The 19,701-nt window shown below is 41.6% G+C and overlaps 1 protein-coding gene across 1 annotated transcript; it reads right to left on the bottom strand.

Annotated features, from left to right (window-relative positions):
- Nucleotides 1-86: 86 nt before the first annotated feature.
- NRIP3 (nuclear receptor interacting protein 3) lies at nt 87-19,701 on the bottom strand. Its single transcript, XM_063093676.1, has 7 exons — nt 19,509-19,701; nt 7,001-7,162; nt 6,433-6,515; nt 4,220-4,359; nt 3,518-3,570; nt 3,309-3,403; nt 87-3,011 (listed from the first exon to the last, which is right to left on the bottom strand). Exons 1-7 carry the CDS (start codon nt 19,680-19,682, stop codon nt 2,996-2,998), a joined length of 723 nt encoding a protein of 240 aa, XP_062949746.1. The 5' UTR covers nt 19,683-19,701; the 3' UTR covers nt 87-2,995.

Raw genomic sequence — 19,701 nt, forward strand, 5'->3', positions numbered from 1 at the left:
GTCAGGATATGATATGATATATATATTTTTTTCTTTTCTTTTTTTTTTAAAGATGACTGGCAAGGGGATCTTAACCCTTGACAAATAAACTGAACACAGCCAGAAACACTCAGAGGATAAAGTGCCAGTGCAGAGAGGCCTGGCAACAGAAGGAAGGAGGAATCCAGTTCATCTCCATGTCCCCTATTACATAAGAGTGAGGGCAGCTGACATACTAGGCAATCCATCCTATAGAACTTTGAGCTAAGGAATAGAAAATTGTGCCAGGTCTGGTCTGTGCAGGGCAAGGAAATACAAAAGTTAGAAAACGTGTATTCCTCAAATGAGTCAGCCAAAGAAATACCAAACAAAAACAGTACTTTTCAAACTCCCTGTATTTGAGATGGACATCTAGTAAGGAATGCGATAATTCTGGTACTTCTTGCTACTGCCTACCTTCAGAACTGTGAACTGGGTAGCCACCCTTTCTCCCATACCTTCAATCAGAGGCACTGGAATTTTCTAGGACTCTGGGAGGAACTGACCTTGCCTTTTTACTTTGCCAGCCCCCGAAAAGTAGACCCAGTGCTCCCTCATGACCATCAAGGATACAAGGGCTATCAGAGTAATCAACTTGGCAGCATTTAAGGAAGGTTAATGAAGCTCAAGACTTCCCACAATTGTCTTTAGACATTTTTAGGTACCTACGTCAAGCTGGGGTTAAAACACAATTGTTTGGTTAGAGAATTCAAATGACTTGACTGCATGGAGTGAGATTATGATATCCTAAGCTCAGTTCACCCCAACTGTTTCTATTCCAAAACTGGAAAATCACTGGTTTTCAGAGGCCAGAAGGATCACTAAAGGGCATCTGATAATTTCCCTGAAGCCGTATAATCCTGAACTCAAAAGGCCAGAATCAACCACATCTTTCTAAAACCTGACAATGCCTGGCCTCACTTGGTTCACAGGGAATCCAGATAAGGATAAACCAGAACGGCTCCCTTGTAACCAATAGTCAAGGCTTCGAATGCAACTTTCAAGTAGGGAAGAAAGGGTGAAGTATTTCAACTTAGTCCTAGGATAAGAAGCAGGCCAAAGTGTTGCCATGATAGGTAGTAGGGGAGCTGCTTGGAGAGGCCTCGAGAGACAGGTGCAAGTCCCTCCTAGGTAAGAGTATGAGGTGTAGCTGGAGGGGGCACTGAAGGCTGGTAACCCTGGGATCACCCCTACTGAGCTTCAGATGTAGCCTCCCGTACTGTGGTTGTGCTTAGTTTTCCATCTAGCTTCCTTTGTAGAGGCTGATAGGAAGGGAGCCTAGGGAATGACCTAGTGACAACTGACTGCTGTACAGCTGCCTAGTTATTCAAATGGGAGTCACCAAAGTTCTCTTTAGGGAGCTTCCACGAGGCCAAACGTTCAGAGTTCCAAAGAGTTGTTTGGTAGAGGCAGTAGCTGAACACTAGACAAGATAGTTGGTGGCACTTGGAAAAGTTCAAAGTGGGCTCCATTAAACACCGAGAACTACTGCTGTGATCCCACCATAGACTTGGGAATATCTTAAAGGGATACCCACAGCTGGCTATTTTTCTAACTTGTCCAAGCACTTCTATAAGTGAACTGAACGGACGATTCCATTACAGGTACCTGTGTGCTGTGTGTGCTGACACCCCAACAAATAAGCTTCAAAAACCCCTGTGATCTTCTGCCCATTTGAGAGGGGTGAGGAAACACTGGGCAGTTATAAAAGATTGTCCTTAATACTACCAGATCCTGCCCTGTCTCTTTCCCTGTACTAGGACAAAGCTGAAGAGTTTCCCAACCCTCGATTTCCTGGAAGTTTCATTCCCACCTCCATCCCAGAAAGGTTTCCCCAGGTAGGCCTCCCTACAAATTGATTCTACCCAGTCTACTCCCTTCTATCCTGGCCCTGCTCTGGGTTTTTTCATCTTCTTTCCCCACCCCTGTGTTCCCAGCTACTAGTCCTTGGCAGACCATAACAAGTTAGGCAGAAATACTGACTAGATCTTGGGGATAATCAGTGTCTGACAACAATGCCCAGATTATTTACTGAAGCCTTCAATTACATCTCAGAGAGGGATTAATATTCCTCTGTCTGTGGTTCCTTATCCCTCCTCTCCTCCAAGAAGTTCACAGTGAGATATCATCTCATCCATCTTTGTACCCCCAGTGTTTAGGCACAAAGATAAGGGGCTACATGTAATAGTTTGGGCAGGGAACTTTTGGTGGGCTTGGCATATGGGAGGGAGGGTTACCCAGTTCCTCCTAGCATCCATTTCCAAAGTGTATTCTTCCTCTACCCTGCCTTTTCTACACACTCTCATCTCTTCATCCTCCTGTTAAGGACTAAAGACAAATGAGGCAGCCTGGGAGCCTTGACTTGGAAGTCAGGCCTGAGTTCTAGGTCCCTTCTACCACTGAGTTAATATATAAGCTCAGACAATTCACTGGCCTCTCTGACCTTTAAATGAAAGAGATGGACTAGATGTTCTCTCCAGGTTCTTTCAAATCAATTTATACTTGAGAAATCAGTAAATGAATTTGAAAAAAATTCTAATTCCAAGACATAGGTATCCTGCACCTCTTTGAAACAGCTGAAAGGAAGTAAAGGTCAGGTTCCTGTTTATTACACATTTAGTTACAGGAAAAGAAGCAAGTGTATCTATGGAGAAATAGAACCTTGGAGCCCCTATACTTGACTAATAAAAGCAAATTTCTGGAAGAAGCAGAGAAGCAGGCCCCAAGTGAGACCTGGCAGTGTCAAAAAGGGTCTATAAGTGATTAAAAGAGTAAAAAACAAAGGCTATTATCAGACAAGATCTCTAAGCACAGATTATAGTCTAGAGAGGTCTGAGTGGGAAGGAACCCCTGGCACTTCTATTAGAGGGAAGGACTTGGTCCACAGCAAGTTGCTACTGCATTTGGTTCAAACCCAGTTTGCTCAATCTTTCAGTCTGGTATGTATTCACACAGGCAGACATGCTGCAGGCTGTAGTTATGCTTCTGAAGTGCTGAAATGAGAAAGAACAAAAGAAATGACACCAAATTTGAGGAGGTTAGGCTGAAGGTAATTACACTTTTGATTTAAAAGCTACTCATTTTCCCCACCATTCTGTGTGATATCATCGCTGTTCATTCTGAAGTGTGGGCTACAGAGTTTTGTGGGATGGTGAACTCTGGGGGTGGGAAGGGGTGGATTTGTGGTATGACTGAAAGCCAAAGACAGGATACAACCCCATATAGTGTCTGAGAACCCCTCAGCTCATGACAAATGGATTTGATCTGACTTGACCCATTTGGGCACTCACTTGTCTTCGTTCAAAGAAACTGTCTCCACAAAAGGTATTTCTTCCTTGTCTGTCTTCCCCATGATCAGCCGGTGCTTATCCAAGTTTATGATGCACTGAAAACAAAGGAGAATCACTGGTCACTGTCAATGATACCACTATGGGGTCCCCAGGTAAGAGGATTCCTGCTTAGAGAGGAAGTATCAAAGGGAAAGTGGAGTCAATCCTACCTTCATGGATCGGAGAGTCTGGAGACCAAGGGACAAGTTTTTCTCATTGTCCTCTAATAAAAACATAAAACAAAAATAAAATAACGAGTCAGCCATTTCCATGCTGGTTTAGAATTCAGTCTGATCACCATAAGAGTCAACCCATCCACCCATCTATCCAATAAACATCTGTTGAGCATCTGTTATAGTAAGTAATTTTCCCAGATCATTATAGTTAAAAGGCTATAGAGCCAAGATTCAAAGCCAGGTATTTTTAACTCTAAAGGACCAAGACCACTAGACAAAAACCATAAACCTGGAGTATTCTGGTACAGAATGCATGAGGAGAAGTGTAGGAAGTGGTAGGCAATTATCAAGGGATTTATGGCAAAGGAGCAAGAACATTTTGCCCTCTGCCACCAACTAGTTCATGGGAAGCTCTCAGGGGACATTTTCACTTGCACACAAAAATGTTCCTTGAATTTTTTATGATTCCCACAATCCTTTCTTCTGATTTATTCTCAGTATGTCTTGAATGTAGCTCAGGGCTCATCTGGTACTTTGGAGGGCAGAAATTGGAACAAGGTCTGTAGTACAGGAAAATGGGAACCTGGGATTTTGAAGCAGTAAATATTTACAGGCATCAAATCTCATGAGGATCTGGTGGGGGGAGGGGTAGGGTTTACTTTAGGGTCCATAGGTCCAGTCCCGAACTCTACTCACCAACCACAGCTGCTGAGCAGTCCAGGCGGAGGGAGCCCAGTGTGATCACTAGGTGCTCAATCTGGCCCACTACTTTGAGATGCCGGGGTAGAGAAAGCTTTTCTCCTTCATGCTTGTGAGATTTGACATGCTCCTTGAGTCTGCACCAGAGAGGAAGATACCAGAATCCCCTTGGCAGAGGTTTCTGGTAGAATCTGGCAATGCCTATGTTCTGACCCACAATTAGAATTCTGCATGGATTTCCTGGGATTAATTCACTAAAAAAGTGCTAGGCAGCCTACATTTGCTATTTCCGTACTTTGTCCTAAACATGCCAGAGGAATATACAAAGACTCGTCTCCTGTTCTCAAAAATTTTACATCACTACCTGCATTGGTCAAAGAGCGGAGGTGACACATTCAGATAATCCTGTTCTGCATCCTAACATCCTCACCTATGTGTGAAGCAGTTTAGTTAGCATGTCCTTTTTACCCATCTGTGGGTAACAGATATCAGAGGGGACAGGTTAATTCTAATTTTAGAAGATGCTTTGTTCAATATCCAATTTTCTATCTGTCTTTTCTATTTCAGTCTGTCCTCATCAGTTTGTCTTAAGCTTTAAGGTTAGTGGGGGCAAGTACTTACTTGGTAAGTACGCTGACATTGGTATCAGCAAGGAATATCATGGAGAAAGTGCTCATTAACTTAACTCGTATGTGCAGGGGAGGAAGGAAAGGAACAGCACCAAGGTTTCACACAGTTATGTAAGCTTATTGGAATAGCTAGCATCAGAGCTATTATGGGTTGGTGAATAAATACTTAATTATGGACTGTCTGTGCCAATACTTCTGCTTTCCTCTTTTTCCTCTTTTGGTATTATAGCCCATCCAAAAGAAAAATAATTGCAGTTTTACAGATGGTTATTAATTCTTCTGGAATCATGGCAGTCTGCTGCCTAATTATGCATCAGGACATTATTAGTCTTTCTGGAACCATCATGTTGCAATATACCTCATCTCTTCATCACATAAAAAAGCTCAGGATTCTTCCCACATGAGCTCTTAAGTGCTGGACTTTCCCCACTACCCTAAATAGCAATGTACAAAACCCACAGAGCCAGCTTCAAAGAGTCATAGCAGAGGTGAAGGGTGAGGACAGGGAAGACCTGAGAAGGAATAGATCATGTGGTAGGGGGTCACTGATTACACAAATGGAGCCCTGTGAAAGCCCTACTACCTAAGAATATGGACATCTTGAATGTAGCTCAAAATGAGCCACTATAACTACCTTAGTGATTGTTTCATTACAGAGATTTGGGCTGGGGAATAAATTATTGTACTTAGAGCTAGAGATATAGAAAATGATATTGGCTTGATCCTACTGATTCTGGGATAGACCTTGGGGCCCATTTGATACTTGAGTGAAAAGGAGGTAAGATACAAAATGGCTTTCTCTGACTAAAAAAGGGAGAACCCATTTCCAGCTGCTAGAGAACTGAAGACATTCAATATACTAGGTGTCTGCCTCACATCCAATCCCCAGCAGGGGCAGCAGTATGATCTGATTTTATATGCTCTTCACAGAGAGAAAAGGCACTAAGAAACTACTTGTTAGTCAACCTTATGATGGTCCAGGCCCAGCAGCAATTACAACCCTATTTTCAGTTCTGACTGATATTTCCTGGGGACAGACAACGTGTCCTCTGGAAGAACCCTGAGTAATCTAAGGCCAACCACCTCCCTGCTGTTACTCATCTGGGGTATGCCAACAGAACAGCTCCTTCCCCCCGCCATAAGTTTATTTAGGCAGTTGGCCAGTATGGGGATCCGAACCCTTGACCTTGATGTTATCATCACCTTGCTCTCCCAAGTGAGCTAACTGGCCAGCCCCAGAACAGCTCCTTCTAATTTGCTGTCTAGTGGATCAGAGCATGGCACACAATTAGTCAGGGTCTCATGCTCTCTCATTCCAGAGTCCAGAGGTCTTTGCTCAAAATGTAATAGACGGGAGTTAGTGGAAAGCCAAAGGCTTCCCTGACTCACTGATTTCTCCCAGCTGTCTGAGAACCTACCACTCTTCCCTTCTATTAAAGACTCTGGTTCCAGCTGAGATATGAGTTCTGCACATTTCTCAAAGAGCCTCTGTGGAGACCCTCACCACCTCTAACCCCAAAACAGATTCAAGCAAAGAATGCATTCACATCTGACTTCCACCCAGCACAAGTGGCTACTTACCCCAATCTGTCCACACAGGTTGAGGAGATGAGATTGTATTGACAGCCTGTGTCAACCAAGGCTTTCACATCCTTTCCAGCACACTGTGAGGAGGAAACATACTGTTCAACAGGAGCCAGAGAAGCAAAAGGAAAGGGAGATGCAGAGAGTAAGCAGCAGATGTCATATGAAAGGCAGGGTTGGAGAGCCTTCTCCCAGTTATGAGTTGGTAGTTTCATCTTTACCCACTGCTGAGTGTGCCTTTGATTGGCTCTTTTTCCTGTTGAATCCAGGGCTGACAGAAGATCCCAAAAGACTTCGAGTGTTTCATTCTGTATACCAACTAGCTCTTAATCATTTTTTAAAAAATCACATACTCCTTTGTAAATCTGATGAAAACTTTGCATACAAAATATCACATGCGCTTGCAGTGTTACATGGAGTATCCCCTTTAAAACTCATTTATGAATTCCATGATAAGACCCCCACTCTATAAACTTTAGAGGAGAGGGCCCCACTACTGAGATCATAAAAGGTCCCAAATCTTACTTTCCATAAAAGCCTGGAAAAGCTGTTCTCAGAACATTACCTGGCAAGAAACCAAAATCATGTCATCATCTTCAGACTTCTTTAGCCCCTCAGACTTAGCCTGATTGAGTTTGTTGGTCTTGGAGGCCCAAGGGACACGACTGCTTCGGAGCTTAGACAAGTTGGTTTCCATGAGGCGCCTCTGCAGAATGTTATGAGGTTGCTTGAAGAATAGAAAGCAGAGTCGTCTTAGTGATAAGCCACATCTCCCCTCTCCCATTGTCTCCCAGGTGCCACAGAAATAATGAAGGAGCCTTACATAACTGAGCTATACCTTTGCTTCTTATTTATTCTTCCTTCGAGTGGGGACTTTACTGGTACTGTATTATCAGAGCAAGTACTATAAACCAATTTGCAGCAGGCCACCCTGAATAGATGAAAGAACAAAGCAGGACCCTGGGAAATGTGGATAGGGCCAATGAATATTCTATAGCTCAAGAGAACTGAGAGACCCTTGTGATTTGGACTAACTTGGGCCTGCTGCCTTCCCTCCCCTTCCATGGGCATTTCATGGGGAAAGTGGTCTTGGTCTAGAATAAGTGATCTCTGTATCTTCCCAGGTGACTGTAAATCAGTACCTTGCAGAAAGGACATCTCATTCTCATAGGCTGAAGAAACATACCTAGCACTGGTAGTCAGAATCTCTGCTTACTTCTATACCAAGCCTCACTCCCTTACAGTCTTATCTTTTACACCCACTCTACAGTTGCCTTGGTGGGCTGAGTCACCCACAGGGTAGGGACACAGGAACTCATACCTGCTGAGAAAGCCTCTCAGAAGACACACTTTAGAACCTGGCAGAACCCACAGGAATCATCCTCACTGACATCCTCTGAACCTCAAATCATTGGCTCCTCCTGTCCTTTCTTGTCATCCATTCCCCCTTCCTTCAATGAGCAAAAATGTGGGGGTGTAAAAGGGGCACACACTAACCAAGAAGCAGGGCGCTTAATTAGACCTTATATGTGTATGCCAGGATAACTAATGTTAGGAAGCAGAATGAGGAGTGTGAATTCAAGTCTGGTCTTTGATAGAACTTGGGAGAGTTCCTAGGGCAGATACATTTATGTTCTACTGTTCCTATTCAAAGTAGCCTCCAGAAGGTTTAAGACACCTCTTGAAAAGAAGTCATTTAACCTGAGAAATTTCTACACACAAACATCTTATGCTCAGTTTATAATAACATTTAAAATCCCTCAAAGGGGCCAGTCCTGTGGCTCACTCGGAAGAGTGCGGTGCTGATAGCGCCGAGGCCACGGGTTCAGATCCTATATAGGGATGGCCAGTGTGCTCACTGGCTGAGCGTGGTGCAGACAACACCAAGTCAGGGGTTACGATCCCCTTACTGGTCAAAATAAATAAATAAATAAATAAATAAATAAATAAATAAATAAATAAATAAATAAATAAAATCCCTCAAAGGATAAAGTTTAACCCCAATTTTCTTTTCTTTTTTTTTTTTCTTTCTTTTTTTAAAAAAAGATGACCGGTAAGGGGATTTTAACCCTTGACTTGGTGTTGTCAGCACCACGCTCACCCAGTGAGCTAACCAGCCATCCCTATATGGGATCCGAACCTGTGGCCTTGGTGTTTTCAGCACCACACTCTCCCAAGTGAGCCACGGGCCGGCCCAACCCCAATTTTCTATCTAACACATACCAGATGGTACTCTGATTCTATGGGGAAGGGAGTCATTCTTAGAAGGCCAAAGCCTAGAACCTTCCTAGGGAAGGGAGTAGGACTGGAGGTCTTCATTATCTACCACTTTTCAGATTTCTAAGGACAAATGGAGTCAGAGCCGTGACTCACTGTAACCCTGGTGAGGTGAACAAATGGATGCCCAAAATATACTGATTTTTGGCAAAGCACATTCTAAATTAGTATCCTTGGGGAAAAGGGAGGGAGAGGCACTTATAAAGAAAATGAGAGCTTCTTAGCTTGATAAGAATCTAGAGAAAGTGCTAACTCTGTCAGATTTTGTGATGCAGCACTGAGAGAATGCTTTTCCTCAAGAAAAACAGAAATGCTTCATTCTAGTCTTTCTCACTAATAAGCCTGTATTTCTAGCTCAAGCCATACTAGAGCAGTATGTTTGTTGCTGTCAAGTCCATGCTTAGCAATACCAACTAAGATAAAATGAATTTGTAGAACTAAGAATTGGAATGGGCTTCAAAGGCTGTCTAATCAAAGCCCTCTTACCTAAAGCTTGGTGCTCTTCTACATTGGTCTTGCTGAATACCACTTTACCTGGTCACTCTTAGTCTTGCAGAGGAGCCTAATCATCAGTGGACAGATGAGTCAAATGAGGAAAGTTCTGAAATCATTCTCCTTGAAGTAATTTCTGTTCTGTACTTTCCTCCCTTTCTATTGGATCCTTCCTCCACAGGCTGTAAAACATACTCACAGTTCCTAGTATTGGGGAGAAAAATCCCCCACAAAACCTCATATCCTGACTCCTCAACTCTATATCCTCCCCTAATCCACTCCTGTCTGGAATGGTCTTTTTAAAAAAAAGCCTAAACCACGAAGTCTATTTCCTAATATCCTATATTCACTGAGATCACTTCTGATCCCACAACACCAATAAACAATCTCCAGATTTCCAATCCATTAAATATTTTTTGACCTTAATTTTACTTGACTTTTCTAGTACATTTGGCCTTGATGACTATTCCTTTATAAGTTCTTTTCTTTAGTAACCAAAAAAGGTTCAAACACATTCTCAATGTAAAATATTCAAATACCAATGAAGTATATAAAGTTAAAAGAGAAAACCTCCTCAAACTCTCGACTCCTTCTCAGTCCCACTCCCTACAAATAATGACCATTAAATTTAGAAGTACATCCTTCCAAAAATATTAACACATTTACACACATATACAACTATAAGATCATACAATAACTGTTCTGAAATTTTCTATTTTTATTTAATATATAGAAGGAACTTTTCTGTCATTACATATATTGTAATTCTCTTCATTCACTTTATAACTAAAAAGTATTCATAGTATAGTTCAGGAATAGAAAATTCACAGCCAAGAAATCCATGTGAACTTCAGAGATGTTTTTCACTGGTCATTTTATATGTCTACATGTTTTAAGTGATGATGTAGCTGCACATTTACCTTTGCTCCCAACCAAAATTTCACTAAAATGACAGTAAAGGAATAAGAGAGGCCTAGACCCACAAGAATAAAGGTAAGAGTGAAGGAAGCAAGAAAGAAAAAGACAGATGTTGACAAAATTCCAAAATCTGAACAGCAGACAGAAAATGGTAACTGACCCAGACTAGAGAAAGCTCAGTACTTCATACCATTTCACTTCACAGAACACTGGAGTGGTAGAGACTGCCAGTTGTTCATTAAAATCTTTGTTCTCTTCTTCTTCCCAGGCAGATATCTAAATTATGTTTCCTAGCCTTCCTTGCAGTTAGACATGGCTATATGACTAAGTTCCAGGGAATGGAATGTCAGTAGAAGTGACATGCGCCACTTCTAGGCATGTCCCATAAAAACCTCCTGTGCACACTCCTCCCTACTCTTTTCTTCTTCTGAGTGGCTAAAGTGTAGATGACTTCTATGGTAACCTTCTTAGAGGCCACATGTTGAAGGCAGAAGAGCCACTGTCAGCCTGGGTCCCTAAATGACTACATGGAAGAGGGCTGTCTTTTCCACTAGTACTGTTACTTAAGAGCTATTACATATATTGGTGTCTAGCTGTAAAAGCAGTTTTCCCACTCGGACTGAAAATCTGGAAAGGCTAAAGAGTTAGCAGTATCAGAACCTCTGTCTAGAAATGAAGTGAAACAAAAAACAAGGAAATTATTAATTTTGAGAAAAACCAACGTTTGTATGAGAAAGTAAACATAATCATAGTACATTAGACTTATTTGTGAATAATATGAGCATAGTCATAATAATGTAAGCAGTATATGCTGGTTTGACCTAAAATAGTTGTTTAACATAATATTAGTATGATAGGATAGGGGATATGATGGGAAGGTATAAGAGAATTAAATCTTTATGCACTATAATAGAAAATCAATAGCTAATGGTAAAATCAAGAAATAGCAGTGTCATCATTTACCTAGACATATGGAGATCCCTAACACAAGAAACAGCTTTAAGATTTTTTAAATTATACACATATATCTTCTTATGAAAGTAAAACTTAAATAAAAAAATATACCCCACATAGCAGGAAAGAGTTAAGCCACAAGAAAAGCCAACTTACAGTGGCTTAAATGGAGGTTTATTTTTCTTACATAACACAAAGTCTGGTACAGGCAGCTGCTGACATTAACTCAGCAGAATAACAACTTCAGGGCTATTGTTTCTGTAATTCTTCTGGACATCCCCTCATGTTCAGAGATGCATGCTCCGGCTTCTGGCATTAGGTATACATTCAAGAAATGAGGAAAGAAGAAGGGACTGAAGGGACTATGCTTAGTGCCATCTATCCCTTTTATTAGGAAAGTGAAAGCTTTCCAGAAGATTCCTCAGCAGTTCCCTCACACCAAAAACTAACTTAGGCAGGTATAATGCCAGGTTACCCTATAACCAGCTTAGCACCTATTTTCTTACATCTGCCCTACTTTCTGCATTTCAAAACAGCACATCTTCTACAGACATTTGAGTCTGTGGTATAAGCATACCTCAATTTAACTATTTAACTGCTAATGGACATTTAGGTTGTTTTTACATGTTTGCCATTAGAAAATGTTGCAATAAACTCAACATTCTGTTTTTCTTGAAACTCTCCTCCACTGGTTTCTAAAACCACCTTTCTGTTTATTTTGTATCTGTCTATTCACTAGTTCCTTTGCCTCTGTTCATTTCTTAAATGTTGGTGTTCCTCATCACTCCTTTGGTCCTTTTCTCACTCTACACATCCTCCCAGGGCAATTTTATCTGCTTTTGTTGCATAAGTTACTACTTTTATGAGACGATTCTATCTCATGCCTAGATCTCATTCCTGAGTTTTAGATCCATAGATCCAACTGCCTTTTTGAACATTCCACAAGCACTTCAAACTTGTCCCACTGATCTTTCACATAAAACTTGCACTTTCTCCCTTATCTCCTATCTCAATGATTACAATTCTGCCTCTCTAACATATTTGCCTCTTCATTTCTACTGTTACTGCTAAGTCCAAGCAATCTCCTAAGACAGTATTTACATGGTTCCCTTCCCCTTCACTGGTTCTCTTGCCAGCTGTATCAAATAAAAATCTTCAATTTAGCATTCAAGATCTTCCCTAACTACCACTCATCCTCCTTTCCAATCTCATCTTTTAATTATTCTTCTATGAAGGCTTTCTAATTTTGGCAAATTGACACTTTCTCATGTTACCTTGGGCAAATTACTAATCTCGCTGAGCATTACTTTTATCTAAGCCTCACTTTCTTCATCATTAATAAAAAGCTTGAGCTCCAAAGTCTTGAACAGTTTTAACATTCTGGATTACTTCCTTTCCGCCAACCTTGGTAAATGGCACCACCATACACCCATTATTGATTTTTCTTTTCCTATCCTCCCTTCCCAAGTACTGTTGCTGCTTCCTCCAAAACATACCTGAAATTAATCTACTTCTCCCCATCATTACTATCTCCAATCTAATCCAAGCCACCGTAATTTCTTATTTGTACTCCAACAGATTCCTGACTTGTCTTCTGCCTCTTCTTTTACCCTTCTCCAATCCATTCTCTGCATAGCAACCAGATTGAGCTTTTAAAAATATGTCAGATAATATGCTCCCTTAATCAAAACCCTTCAATGGCTTCCCGTTGTTCTACAAACAAAATTCAAACTTCTCACTTACAGGACTCTGCACCATCTGGTCCCTGCCCCTCTCTCCAACTTCCATATACATACCACTCTCCCCTTTATTCATTTGGCTCCTTCCATATTCACTTCCTTGCTCAAAAACCCTTTTCCATTCCAACAGCTTTGCATCTGCTGTTCCCTTTGCCTGAAATGTTCTTCCCCTAACATTTCAAATACTTAGCTCACTCTTATCTTTCAGGTGTCAGCTCAAATGTCACTTTCTCAGAGACATCTTCCCTGACCATGCTAATAAAGTAGGTAACCCACCTTTTTAGTTACTAACATATTGCACTATTTGTTTCATAGCAATTGTAAATCCAGCATTTTTTTGCTTTTTTGTTTACTGTTCCACTCCCCTCACTAGAATGTCAGTTCCAAGAGAGCTGAGACATTGATTGTCTTGATCACAGCTATATCTCCAGCTCTCGACAAACATCTGAATAAACAAATCTCTACCCATTATTTCTTCCAAAAGCCTTTTTGACTAACATCATTTAGTTCTTCTTTTCAGAATCCCTTCAATACCTGTATATTAAATAGTTTGTACTATTTATATTCCTACTTCTTGACTATCGTAAATATGCTTAAGAGGTTTTCATCTATGTTTATTGAAATATTGGCTTTCCAAGGGCTGTCCAGATGTCTTTGAAGATCCACAGTACTAATTAGCTAGATGGGTGCTGCAGGTACTTTGGTGGCCTTTTGGACATAAATTTTAAGTCATCTTCCTGACATGGATTCTGCTTTATGCTAAACCTCAACAAGGCAGCTACTAACCTAAGCAGTCCCTGGTTCTCTACTGTTTCTGACATATGACTGCTAGAGGCATCTAAACCTTAACCAGGCAAGTTCAAATGTGCTGCCTCCATCACCATCAAGAGTTTCTGAAGGGAACAGGCACTGTGGGCAGTGGTCTATTTGGGGTGGGAATAGCAGAGGCACCAATACTGCTTAAACATCTCTTCTAACCAGGCTGTAGAATGAAAAAAAAAGTGAGGTAAGAGACTATACTGCAGGATGCCACAGAATCATGATTTGAGCAAGGACTTCTAAAGCCACTTTCTCATTCCCTTTACCCATGACACACTGAACCCAGACAGAAAGTAACTAATAGATTTCTGTGGCCCACAGAATAAACTAAACTGGAAAATAGGGAAAATGACAGAGGTCTGCATTTGTAGCATTTACTCCCAGAGGTATCTAGCTAGCAATAAGACCACAACTAGAGCTACTTAGAACAGGAGTCAGCAAATACATTCCAAATGCCAAATCCAGCCTGTTGCCTGTCTTTATAAAAAAAAGTTTTATTTGAACACAATTAATCCCACTCATTTATTGTCCCTGTCTGCTTTTGTACTATAAGAGCGGAGTTAAGTAGTTGAGACAGAGACTGTTCAGCCTGCAAAGCTGAAAATATTTACTGGCCAGTCCTTACAAAAAGTTTGATAACCAAACTTTTGTTTAAATTAGAGTAGTGCTTAAAAACATACGCTTTGTAGTCAGACAGAGCTGAGTTCAAGATAGTATCTAGTAGTGTTTTTGTGAGGATTAAGTGAGATAATCCAAATAAAGCATTTAATACCACGTCAGATATAAAGCATTCAAATGTTAGTGAGTATATGAATGTGTATTTATGTACTTTAAATTTGCACACATAGTATAAAATTAAAGATGGATATTCAATTTTTGTTTGTCCCTAAAAGGGCCTGAAATCATCCCACTCCATTTTAGTCCTCATACCAGTCTATAAATAAACATACACTCCTGATTCAAGCTCAGTATACATGTCTCTATTTCTGACCTTGGAAATCTAAAAGGGCACTATCTGTGCCTTCTCTTCTTTGCTTACCAGCTGACTACACAACACGTGAATATACCACACATTCTACCCCATGGGAACACAGACAGATTGTCCTTGGGTTTGCAGTTGCTCAAAAACATATGGGAGTCTCCCTAAGGCAGGCTGTCACATTGCCCCAGGCCTTCTGTGTTCTGTTTCTTTGACTTTGCCTCGTGACCCAACAGACATGTTATTCCAAAGAAAATAGCTTTATTCCTGATTATTGTCTGCTTTGTGGATTGGTCTGAGATGGTGGTTTCTCAGAGGCTCATGGAGGCTGCATTTTTCTTAGAAAGGATTCATAAATGGGTGAGGAATTGGAACTAGATAACCTTCAAAATCGTTCTTACTCTGAGGTTCTACTGAACACCCTCTGGGGGCAGCCTTCTCACCATACCATCTCACAGTCAGCTGGCTCACAGAAAATGGTGAAGCTGTATCAGATGTTGGTCTCCATGCCCATCATCACACCAGGCCACTGAACTTCTTCCACTGAACTCCTCTAGCACTTATTGACTGTAACATCGTGGCAAATGGCATAGGCTGCCTGGTGATTTCCTTTATCTTCCTGTGGAACTGTCTACTTAACATCTACATTTGAATAACTAATAGAGATCTCAAACTCAACTTGTTCAAAAACAGAACTCCTGACTCTTATTCACTATCCCCAACCTGCTCCCCCATTTCAGTAAATGACAAATCTGTTCTTCCAATTTCTAAGTCAAAAACCATGAGGTCATCCTTGGCTACTCTTTCTTTCAGACCCTTAATCCAATCCATCAACTAAATTTGTCCACTCTGCCTTCAAAACAGATCCAGAACCTGATCTTTCCTTGGCCCCTTAACAGCTATCACACTGCTCTGAGGCACCATCTCACCTGGATTACTGGATAATTGCCTCCAAATCAGTCTCCTTCTACTCTTGCCCCTCAATCTAATCCACACAGTAGCCTGATTAATCTTTTTACACAATAAGTCGTGTCATGTCACCCCTCTGCTTAAAATCTTCCACTGGTTTCCCATCTCAGATTAAAAGCCACATACCTTTACAATGACCTATAAGGCCCTAAGAAGTCTCTGATGTTATCTCCTACCATCCTCCTCCTTATTCATTTTGCTCTAGCCACACTGGCCCTCTTTCAATTCTTCAATCATATCAAGCACACAGATGCCTTAGGCCTTTGCACTTGCTATTCCTTCTGCCTAGAACACTCTTCCCAGAGATAGTTTGTTCCCTCATTTCCTTCAGTATCTCCTGAAATGTAATCTTATCAGAGAGGCCTTCCCAAATCCCCCTGCATAAAATAGCAAAGCTCCATCCCACCCCAAACTGGCAACTGCCCTCCTTTACCCTGACATATTTTCTCCATAGCACTGATTATTACCTGATATGATATAAATTTACTTGATTTTATTTTCTGCTTCCTCCCCCCACAAGAATACAAGTTCCATGAGGGCAGGAACTCTGTTTTGGATCACTATCTAGGTTTTTGCCTGACAAGCAGGAGGTGCTCAATAAATATCTGTATAATAAATTAACTAATCTGTCCTATCCCTCGCCCTAACCTATAAACTCCTAATAGAGAGAACCTTTTCTATCTTCATCTTTGTGTTCCTAGCACCTAGACTGTGTCCTGAACACAGCAAATGTTCAAATGTTTGCCATAACTAGGATGCAATCACAGCCCTGGAAATCTTCAGTTTGTGCCAGATCCTGATGTTATACTGGTATTTCATGCTCCTTTTCTAAGGCTCCAAAGCTCTCTAGCCCAAGACTTGTGGCATTATGGTTGTCTTGTGGCAATATGAATGGCTAATCTATAGGGCACCAACCAGAGCTGCTCTAATTGACAGAGATTCAGATCAGGTATTTCATGGTCAGTTTGCATCACTGTGTTCGACCATCCTTCCCCTGGCCTTCATTCCTAATTCTTATCAGTTTTGCTAAAGCATTTGGTTATAAGCAGAATAACTCATGGGGGAAAGAAAAACTTCCTCTATTTCCAGACAAGTAAGGATATGGCCTAATGGATATATGGTCAGTAATAACATCATATAGGAAAAACAGTATATTATCACATGATATGACTGTTTTTAAAAATTAAAAAGCCCTTAGCACAATGAGAAGAACTTTTATGAACCTGGTAGCTACAAGAGAAAGTACAATAGATAAAACTCTAAGAATGAAGACATTTTTCTCTGGCTTCATCGTTTTTTTTTTTTAAATAATAAATCAAATGGAATATTATTAAACTTATGCTCTGGATTTAGTTCTTAATCTAATACAGAATAAACAATACAAGATTAAAGGATAAATAACATAAGAGAACCAGACATAAGAAATGATTAATTTCCACAGCAGACTTTCTAGCAGCCAACTCCACCACATAGGAATAGGGTGAAAGCACTTTCCTGGGGCCAAGAAAACATGACCACCTTTGATTGCCAATGGGTGCCCTTTTGCCAATCCAAAAAGGGCTGATAGGTTTGTATCAAACAGTGAACTTTACAAAAACAGCATGGTAAGAGGTAGATTATTCAGAAAACCCAGCTGAATAATTCAAATATAAGTTACTTGTATGAGGAAAAACAACCCACAATCTTCACACTGGCTCAAATCCCAGAGTCAATTAAAACTAATTTGTCCTCTCCCTCTGGTGCCATCCCTCCCTTTTCTTGTCCCCTTTCTATTGAGACTGTACTATAAACTACTTTAAATAAGAACTAATCAACTAATTCTAGCATCCTGCAAATTTCGCTTACAGTGAAAGAAAACAGAATCAACACTGGTCTATCTTACCTGATGTATTTATAAAGTGAAGGGATAAGACTGTACTTCTAAGGACATTTCTAAGATTGTACTGAGGCTGCAACATCAGTCCCAAGAGAGCTTAACCATGCTGCCTCACCCCAGCACTTGCAGATCTCCTAAACCTACGACAGTCTGCCTTGGTTTCTGTGACCTGTTCTGGCTCTTCTGTGCAATTACTTGCACATAAAAGGTGTGAAAACAGTGGGGTGGGGGGTGGGGGGATCACCTCCATGACGGAGTATAGAAAGTGTTCAGGGCTTCACAGTCAACTGCTATGTGTCACACTCATGGCAATACCCTACTTCTTGAGAATGCTTCCTCTTTGCAGCCTGCTGCCTCTGCTGTATGCTATCAGCACCTGGTGGCTAAACTGAGGCAAACTGGAGTCATGAAAGCAGATGGAATTCTTCTTACATAGCATGTAGTAGTTATAAGGAATCCTAGACAGAAGTGTGCAGAAGTAATTCTTCAAGGCTAGGGAACTCCTTGATGACCCAGAACAACCAAATGTCTATATCTTAAATCCAGCATGAAAAAAAGTCCACATTTTAATTCTTCTAATACTTCCCTCTTTATTGCTTTGGCCTGAAGGAAAGAAGACATGGACCTGATCTGCTAAATGAACTTAGATAGCTTTAAAGTGAGAGAAGGGAAGAGACAGTTATCTCTTTTGTAGGAATACATTTCAGTCACTCATCCGTCTGGATTATCATGAATCAGACCAACTATCCTGTGGCTTCTGCAGAAAAAAATAACTTTTTAAAAACAGAGGAAGGTAACTGGAGTAGACATCCCCTGCACATAAGTAACTAAAGGCAGGGAGGGAAAATCTGATATTGGTATCTGCGTGTCATTAGAACTGTTAAAAAAAAAAAAAAAAAAAAAGGAAAGGGATGCAGAAGCTCTGCCCTTCATTGCCATCTTGGAGTCAGAAATGGCAATTTCAGTGAACTAGGGCTGACAAAGGCATCCAAAATTAAATGTTTCAAAAGCTCAAAATAAAAATACTAGAAAAATTATGCACAGTACCTATTTCATATGTAAGAGACATTTAATTAATGTTTCATAAATCACTGCCCAGATGAATAATAAAGTAAATTGTGAAATTCAGAAAAACAACCACAAGAAAACTCCAGATAAAACAAAAAGCTAAACATAAATTTGGCCCAGCACCACTGCAATGACTGTGGGATGAGAGTCAGATATAGTTCTTTATACTGGTAACCCTTTGCCATCCATCCCCATTCTACAGACAGGATGGTATAGTCTTTGAACCCAGGCCCCCAGTCTGGGGCTTCTCCCACTTAATGCCAAGAACAACACTGCTAGAGGAAAAAAAAAAAAAAAAATCCTCTGCACTAGTCCCAGCTCCAGCTCCACACATTAGGTGGTCAGTGAGACGGAGCAGCCTGGTTTCCTCCCTTTACCCTCTCCTTGTGTGTAGGGCTGGAGGAAGGAGAGGTGAGAACAATGAAGAGGTGTTGGGGTTCGGGAAACCTTCACGTCCGACCCTTTTTCTCTCTTCCCTCTCAGGATGGAAGGGCAAAGGTAGCCAATACCAAAACCAAACAAGATTTTGCATAAGGGGACAATGGATTCAACAAAAGTCATGTGGATACGGTGACTGTCAAGAAACCTCCTTTCCACTTCTTTCTCTTGCCTTCTCACAAACCCGTTAGGAGTCACCTCTGTCTGGGTCACAGGACCGGCCACGCAGCGGGAGCTGCTTTCGATGCGAGGCTCAAGCCCCATGAACCAAATTCGGTATAAGGGAAAGGAAAGGAAACCTCAGGGCAGGGCAGGGTCTCTTCCTTCTAGAGAGACACGAAGGGAGGAGGCAGAGCTAGAAAAGCTACGACGGATGGAGAGGAATCCGTGACACCGAGACAGCGGACAGCGGCGGGCCGGTGACTCAGTGAAAGCGGCAGTGGTCGGGCTGGGGAGACGGCTCGGCGCAAACGTGACAGAGCCCGCGAGGGCCGGGGCGAGAGCGGCGGCGGGGATCCCGAGGGGCGCGGCCGCGGGGGCTCACCGTGTCCTTGGAAGAGCCTAGCTTCTTGAGGCCATCCAGGGGCAGCAGGTCGGCGGAGTCCTTGTGGATGAACTGCACAGCCTGCTTCATTCGGCGCTGCTGTCGCAGCGACGCCGCCTCCCGCATGTCGGTGTCCTTGCGGCCGCCCTCGGTGAGGAGCCCTGAGTAAAACATCGCTGGGGAGCCCGCTGCT

This window comes from Cynocephalus volans, chromosome 4 (assembly GCF_027409185.1).
Source record: "Cynocephalus volans isolate mCynVol1 chromosome 4, mCynVol1.pri, whole genome shotgun sequence".
Classification (NCBI taxonomy): domain Eukaryota; kingdom Metazoa; phylum Chordata; class Mammalia; order Dermoptera; family Cynocephalidae; genus Cynocephalus; species Cynocephalus volans.

Coding starts and splice junctions, on each gene's coding strand:
- NRIP3 (XM_063093676.1), bottom strand. CDS start 19,682: ATGTTTTACTCAGGGCTCCTCACCGAGGGCGGCCGCAAGGACACCGAC. Junction 4,360..6,432: donor ACCTGTGTGGACAGATTGGG/GTAAGTAGCCAC, acceptor TCTCTGGTGCAG/ACTCAAGGAGCATGTCAAAT. Junction 3,571..4,219: donor CTGCTCAGCAGCTGTGGTTG/GTGAGTAGAGTT, acceptor TGTTTTTATTAG/AGGACAATGAGAAAAACTTG.